Consider the following 8,452-nt stretch of genomic DNA (forward strand, 5'->3'; position numbering starts at 1 on the left):
TGTAATATTTCTTTTTTAAAAAAATAGTTTCAACTTTTATTTTAGATTCGGGGGTACATGTGCAGGGTTGTTACATGGTATATTGTGTGACGCTGAAGTGTGGGGTACAGATCCCATCACCCAGGTAGTGAGCATAGTACCCAATAGTTAGTTTTTTAACCCATGCCCCCTTCTCCCCTCCCCACTCTAGCAGCCCACAGTGTCTGTTATTCCCATTTTATGTCTATGTATGCTCCATTCAGCGTTGTCCTTCTGAGGTTCGAGGTTCATTCACATTATGGCTGTCATTCATGTATTTTCACTGTTGTATAATATTTTGGGTGGCCATCCCATAATTTACTTATCCATTCTACTGCTAATGGACATTTGAGTACCGTCCACTTTTTGACATTACAAACGGTGCTGTTATGAATGTTCTTGCATGTATTTTCTGGTGCATGAATGCTAGAGTTTTTCTCGGTATATGTATACAGAGGATGTAATTTTTTAGTCAAAGGATACACACTTATATAACTCATTAGGTAACACTGAGCAGTCCTGCAAAATCATTGCACTAATTTACATTCCCACTAACAGTTAACGAGAGTTCCTGTTGCCCCACACCCTTGCCTACATTTGACATCCCCAGATGGTAAATGTGTGACAATCTTATAGGTGGGAAACGGTGTGCCATTGTGGTTCTAGTTTTTATCTCCTTGATTAAAGTTGACATCTTTTCATATGTTCATTGTTCATTGGGGTTTCCCCTTCTATGAAATGCCCATTCAGATCTTTTGCAGGTTTTAAGATTGTATCATCTGCCTTTTCCTTACTGATTTTTAAAATATTCTGGATATTGATTCTTCATTGATTATGTTTATTTAGAACATATTCTCCCAGTTTGTGACTTGGTGTTTTACTCTTTATGGCATCTTTTGATGAATCAAAGTTATTGATTTTAATGTTGAAAAGTGAAAAGTCTTTGCCTTTATGTTTAGTGATTTTTGTGTTTTGATTAAGAATTCCTGTACTAACTCAAACATATAAAGATATTCTCTGACATAGATTTTCAAAGTTTTATAGTTTTGCCTTTTCACATATACGAGTTTAATCACCTGGAATTGATTTTTTACATGTGGTATGATGTGGGACTCCAATTTCATTTTTTTTCCAGATAGAAAACAAATTGTTTCTGCACACTGATTTCTAATTTTGGTTTTGATAAACATTAAGTTTCAATAGATATATGGAGCAGTTTCTGGGCTTTCTGTTCTAGTCCATTGGTGATTTTGTTTATTTTATGCAATACCAAGCCCACTTATAATAATCCCTAATATCTGTTTAAGCAAGTCCTTCTCCCTTGTACTTCAGGAGAGTCACATATCCTTAGTATTTTGCTTTCTTATATAAATCTCAAAATCAGGTTTTTGTCAAGTTCTTTAACAAGAATTCCCTAAGCAAAACTTTTTAGGATCTTGGTTAGAATTACAGTGAATCTACAGATCCACAGGTACAATTGACACCTTTAAGAATTTGAGTCTTTTAATAAGTGACATGGTATATTTCACCATTTATTGGCTTTCACTAAGGATGTATTTTCCATATCTTTAGTTATATTTATTTTTGAATACTTTACCATTTTTCTTACTATCAATCAATTATATATGTATTTTTCTACTTGCTTTTTGGCATATAGAAATGTACTTTTAAAAAACATTGATTTTTGAATCCAAGAAACTAGCTAAACTCTCTTGCTAATTTTAATTATTTACCCGTAGATTCTTTAGGGTTTCTACATAACTGTTTGTCTCATCTGTGAGTACTGACAGTTTTGATTCTTCCTTTCCATCTCTTATCATTTTTTCTTTATTTTTTAAACCATACCAAGTATGTGAACCCAGTTTTTTCTCTTGCCTTTCTGTGTTTGCCAAGACTACTAGTAAAATGTTGAAGAGAAGGTACTTTCAGGGTTGCATCATAACTAGTAAGTTTGCTATAGGTTTTTGATCGGGTTAAGAAAATTGTCTTCTATTCATATTTTGTTAGAACTTCATATTTGATTGTGGATTAAAATTTTATCAAATATTTTTTCTTCATCAACTGAGATGGTCCTGATTTTTCTCCTTTGATCTGTTAATGTGATGAATTATATGAACTGGTTTTCCAATATTAAAGCAACCTTCTACTCCTTAGATAATTAAACTCAGTGTAGTCTTCATGTATTAACTATTTTATTATTTGATGAAATGAGCTGTCAATATTTTGTTTGAGATGTTTGTGACAATGTTAATGAGTGAGAGTGATCTATAATTTCCCTTCCTCAAACTTTCCCTACTGTATTTTGCATCGAGATTATGCCTCATGAAATAAATTGCAAAGTATTCCTTTGTTTTTTACTTCTCTTGGAGAGTTTGTGTAATACTAGGATTCTTTCTACAGGATTTTGAAGACCTTTCTGGGCTAGCATGTAACTGTGCAAATTTTAAACTATTGATTTAATTTATTTAATGTTTATAGACCAGTTAGATTTCCCTTCTTTTTTATTTACAAAAAGAAAAAAATGGTTTCTTCAAGATTTCCTCTTATCCTTTACACATCTATAGTTATCTGCATGATTATTCTATTTTTTATTCTTTACATTGGTCATTTCTGCTTTCTCTCTGTTTTTTTTTAACCATTCTCACCAGATGTCTTACAATCTTATCAGTCTTCTCAAATAAACAACTTTTGGTTTTGTTGATTGGTTCTACTTAATTTCTTCCTTATTTCTCAGTTTATTTTGTTCATTTTCTAACTTCCTTTTATGCTTCTTAATTTTCGGCCCTTCCTCTGTTCTTACATTAAAAATTTAAGACTATAAATTTTAAATTTTCCTATAAGTTATACTTCAGTTTCACACACACACACATACACACACACACACACTCACACACACATACACACACACACACAGACGTTCTTATATTGTTCTCATCATCTGAGTTCTAAATATTTTCTGATTTCTATTATGATTTTTTTTCTTTAATCTGTAAGCTAGGCCTATGTATATCTTAATTTTCAATCTTGGGATTTCGAGGTTACTTGTTGTTTGTATCTAACTTGACTGCTCTGTGATCAGAAAATGTCAACACTATGATACCAGTGCTTTGAAATGTCTTAGGATTTGCTGTACAGCCTGGAACTTAGCCAGTTTTTATAAATGTTCCACATTGCTTCAAAACAACACATTCTGCATTTGTTAGGTTCATTGTTCCATATATGTCTATTGCATAAAGCTAATTTATTGTATATATTAGTTTGCTAAGGCAGCCATAACAAACTACTACAGACTGGGGCTTTAAACAACAGAAATTTATTCTCTCAAAGTTCTGGAGGTCAGAAGTCAGAGATCAAGGTAGCAGGGTTGGTTTCTTCTGAGACCCCTCTTCTTGTTTGGTAGCTGTTCATCTCCCTGTGATTTCACATGGTGTTTCCTCGGTGTCCAAATCTCTTCTTATAAGGACACCAGTCCTATTGGATTAGGGCCCACTCTAGTGACCTCCTTCTAATTTAATTACCTCTTTAAAGACCCTATCTCCAAATATGATCACATTGTAAGGTACTAGGAATTAGGACTTCAACATACGAATTTTGGGGGAGACACAATTCAGTCCACGACATAGTCCTTTTCAAATTCTATGTAAGATTTCCTTCCTTGATTTCATGAGTTAGGTGCTGAAAGCAGTCAAATTTTCCACTGTGATGATGAAGTCTTCTGTTCCTCTATAAAGTTCTCTTGATTTTTGATTTATGATTTTGATTTTGAGGTTATGTTATTAGTGTATATAAGTTTAGAATATTTACAGCTACTTGGTGAACTAAACATTTTATTATTATGGAGTTAATTCTAGCTCCAGAAATGCTTTTGCCTTATATTTTATTTTGTCTGTTAAAATATACTTACATTAGCTTTCTTCCCATCAGTGTTTGTGTGGTAAATATGCTTTCATCATTTTACTCTCTACTTTTATCCTTATTTTTTAATGCAGCTTGGGTTTTTAAAATTCGGTCTGACACTATTTTTCTTTTAAATAGAGTATTATATCCATTGGTATTTATTACCATCAATATAATGTACTTTGATCTTTTTCTATTACCCTACTTTTTGTGAGAGACAATATAGAAATAGTCTTAAAGGGAACAGACCTCTGAGAAACACTGCCTTGGTTTGAATATCAGCTCTATTACTTCCTACCCGTGTAAAGTTGGCCTAGTTACACAGTCTGTGCCCCCGTTTTCTCATTTGTAAAATGGTTATAATAACAACCCTACCTCATAGCATCATTATAACTTTGAGTGAGTTAATATACATAAAGTGCTAAGAACACTGCTGGATACAAAATAAGATATATACATATACCTAATTTTTGGTAATTTTTTATCATTTTATTTATCACTTTAAGTTGACATGTTTTTCTATTTCTTTTTTTTTTTTCTTTTAAATTGTCAGAGTGTCTTTTCTTATTTAATTTCCTTCTGTCCTCTGATTTGGAAATTATATTCTCTTTTCTGTTCTTTTGGAATTACCCTGAAAATTTATCAAACATACTTAATTTGTCAAAATTTAAAGCCAATTCTTATCTTTACCCTCCTCTTGAACAATACGAGAATTTTGTAACACTTTAACCCTGATCAACTTCTTTCTGACTTATACATTACTTTCATATTTTAGATTTTTCTCAATTTTAAGCCTCATACATTTTTATTACTGTTTTATATTCAATAATTATTTGGTTTTACTGACATATTTACTGTTTTTTAAAATTTTTTTACACCTCAATTATTTCACCTGATAACTGTTTCTGCCTGAATTATATCTTTTAAATTGAGTCTGCAGTTAGAAAAATTTGTTTTTTACTGTCTGAAAATATCTTTATCATGCTCTTTTAAAAAAGAAATGTAACTTATTAAGAGAGTTTGTCAATAAATATAGATTGATATCTTCTTTCAGTATATTGGAGACATAGTTTCATAGTTTTTTTAGCTCCACAGTTTTATCTTCCATATTTGCTATTGACAAGTAAGATTGCTTTTAAAATCCTTGTCTTTTTTTTTTCAGACGGAGTTTCGCTCTTGTTGCCCAGGCTAGAGTGCAGTGGCACAATCTTGACTCACTGCAACCACTGCCTCCCAGGTTCAAGTGATTCTCCTGCATCAGCCTCCTGAGTAGCTGGGATTACAGGCGCCTGCTGTCATGCCTGGCTAATTTTTTTTTTTTTTTGTATTTTTTGTAGAGATAGGGTTTCACTACATTAGCCAGGCTGGTTTCAAAGTCCTGACCTTAGGTAATCTGCCTGCGTTGGCCTCCCCAAGTGCTGGGAATGCAGGCGTGAGGCACCGCACCCGGCCCAAAATCCTTGTCTTTTGTTCTTCAATGTGACTAAGATGTTTTAAAGATGGGTTTCTCTCTCTCTCTTTTTTTTTTTTAGACAGAGTATCACTCTGTCACCAGGCTGGAGTGCAGTGGCACAATCTCAGCTCACTGCAACCTCTGCCTCCCAAGTTCAAGTGATTCTCCTTGCCTCAGCCTCCTGAGTAGCTGGGACTACAGGTGTGTGCCACCACACCCAGCTAATTTTTGGATTTTTAGTACAGACGGAGTTTCACCATGTTAGCCAGGAAGGTCATCTCCTGACCTCATGATCTGACTGCTTCAGCCTCCAAAAGTGCTGGGATTGCAACAGTGAACCACTGTGCTCTTTAATTTATCCTGGCTGGTTCTATGGATTGGTGTATTTCATCAATTCTAGAATAGTCTCAGCCATCAAATCTTCAAATATTGTGTCTCCTTTTTTTTATTTCTTTCTGAAAGTTATGTTAGATATGTTAGACCTTACAATTCTTTCCATCATGTCCTTTAACCTCTTTTATATTTTCTCTTTGTCTCTGTTAAATTTTAGATAATGTCTTCCAATCTGTTTTCTACTTCACTAATTCTTTCTTTAGCTGTTAAGCCAATTCATGAAGGTTTTTTCCATGTTTTAATCTCCAGAAATTCTCTTTTAAATTTTAAGATCTATTATTTTATTTAATTTAATTACTTTTAAAATGTAATTATTTTGTATTCTGTATCTGATAAATGCAGTTCTTGAAGTCTTTCTGGGTCTGATTTGGCCTTCTGCTGTTTATACTGGATCTTAGTATTCATTGTTTCTATATGTAATCACTCTCTCTCTGTCTCTCTCTCTGTCTCTCTCTCTCTGTCTCTCCCTCTCTCATTCTCTCTCTCCCTCTTTGTCTCACACACACACACATCTATATCTCTACCTCTAATTGTTTTTACTATGAGCTCATGTTTCTTGCAATTTTCTGATGATATTTTGAGGCCTAGGTTGGAGGTGAGGCCATTCACTTTTGCTAAGTGCCTGAGAGCACATCTTGCACTGGACCTCTTTAAACTAAATTATCATCTTGAGGTTTCTTAGAACACAGAGGTTTTGAAAACTTGGTCGGCCAACTTGTGTATTCATTGGCTTGCCATTAAACATTTTTAGGGCAGCTCTCTCAACTTAGCACCCAAATTAAAGGCTAACAAATCTCTCTGTAGATTTAGGAGTAGATTTAGTGATTTTAGAGACAGCATAACCATTTTGGGCACTAGCTTTATCTGAGGAGATTTCTATTAGACTCTCCCTCTAAGCAAACTCCCAGTTTTGACTGCTGTCCCAAGAAGGGCCAGTCATCCAATTGTACACTACTTAATGCCAGGCTGCATCTTTCATATAAACTATACCTTCCCTGTAGATATACATTGTAGTCTATATGAAAGGTGCCCTTTGATAATGTTCAGTTTCCAATCTTCACCACTATATGTGATGGTTCTATCTGTATCCCCACAAGATGGTGAAAACTAAAGTTCAAGTTCACCAGGTTCAGCAAGTGACAGCTGGGTTTGGTGCTTTGGTTTTATAATTCCATAACTGACAAAACTTGAATAAAGAGTAAAGACAGTGCCTCCTCCTTTTTGAAGTCCTTAAAATGGTAGATATATTGATATCTTATGAATTGAGTTGATTTGCCAGTCATGATTTCAACAAAAATACCTATCACTTGCTTCATTAAAAGAACTGTAACATGATGAAAGTGTTTATTGCTTTGCTTTGTTTATTTTTAGATGTGGACTTTCCAGTTTTTCTCCAGCCTACAAATGCAAATGAGAAAACACAGCTAATCAAAGAAGGATCTCGAAGTTATTGCACAGACTCTTGATATTGAGCCCTCTGAGAGTCCACAGTCCCTCCTCTCAGTTCAGTCTTGTTTCCAGATGGTCGTAGGGGAGCGTGTGGGGCATAAAGTGCTGTGAACTTTTCCATCTTGGTATTTTATTTTTGGGTTAGGAAAACATGATTGCTATATAATTTTCTCAGTTTGCAGACTTTCTCTCTGAGTAGAATTTCTTATGAAACACATTCAATTTGGGTGAATAAAGGCCTGAAGAGTTATTTTATGCTCCTTGCCTGATGTAGGACAGTGGAATTGTACAGCCTTTATGAACCTGCCCTTTATGTGAGGCAGATCTGATTCCTAACTGACCAAAGTAATATTCCAGAACAGAAGCCACTTTTCTTCCATGTAGCACAATATTCATATCTACCACAAACATCATCATCAAAATATATGAGAACCTATAAAGAGTTTTTGGGTGTGGAGCCTCTTCCATGTCAATATTCAATAAAGTTATAGAAATGTTTCAAGAGCCAGAAAAGGATGATTAGATTTCTTAAAAATCATATTTTTAAGGTATATTTTTTGAACATTAAAAATTGGCATTTACTGAAAACTGGCAAGTAAAACCAGGAAGAAACAGGTTTTGTGTGTACTTTTAGATCAGCTTAAAAACAAAGCAAAACAAAACTTCAACCTGGTTATATGTTGTAAGTGAACCAGAAAATCATTCTGAGACTGAACCAGCCCCATCAGCATGTTGATCATTTTCTAGTAAAATAATTTTTGTATAACTGGCTCAGATTAGCCAAACTAAGGAAAAACAAAACAAAACAAAACAAACAAACAAACAAAAAACACATGAAGGGATAGAACTCTAAACTCTAGAGCCTAAATTTACACCAAAACGCATATCACCTCATTTTTGTTAAAATTATTTGCCTTGACAGAAATTGCTCAGCTCTGTACATGTTACACAATTTAAGCCCAGAGGTCATCTCTGCATCTGCTTGTTTGATTCTTATATTTATTATGTGGTAGAAACCATGTGATATTTCTAAAATACTACAGCAGAAAAAGTGTTTGTTTTTCTAGGTCTTTCTTACTTCTTTATATAATATTGCATTTTCAAGATCTTGTTATGTTTTTATATAATATTGTATAAAATGCCTTCATCTTTTTTCTTGTTTTTTATCCCCCTCCCCACAAAATTATAGTCAATTGCTGCTAAATATATATTGTAAGTGAGAATTAGTGTTATAGCTCTGAC

The 8,452-nt window shown here is 33.8% G+C and overlaps 1 protein-coding gene across 2 annotated transcripts in view; it reads left to right on the forward strand.

Annotated features, from left to right (window-relative positions):
* DNAJC5B (DnaJ heat shock protein family (Hsp40) member C5 beta) overlaps positions 1 to 8,452 on the forward strand; it is a 61,500-nt gene extending 53,048 nt beyond the window's left edge. For both annotated transcript variants that reach the window (XM_077943691.1, XM_001093963.4), the window contains exon 5: positions 7,133 to 8,452. In XM_077943691.1, the coding sequence (XP_077799817.1) occupies positions 7,133 to 7,227 (95 nt within the window). In that variant the 3' untranslated portion in view covers positions 7,228 to 8,452. The remainder of the gene's footprint in view (positions 1 to 7,132) is intronic.

Source organism: Macaca mulatta, chromosome 8 (assembly GCF_049350105.2).
Source record: "Macaca mulatta isolate MMU2019108-1 chromosome 8, T2T-MMU8v2.0, whole genome shotgun sequence".
Lineage (NCBI taxonomy): Eukaryota > Metazoa > Chordata > Mammalia > Primates > Cercopithecidae > Macaca > Macaca mulatta.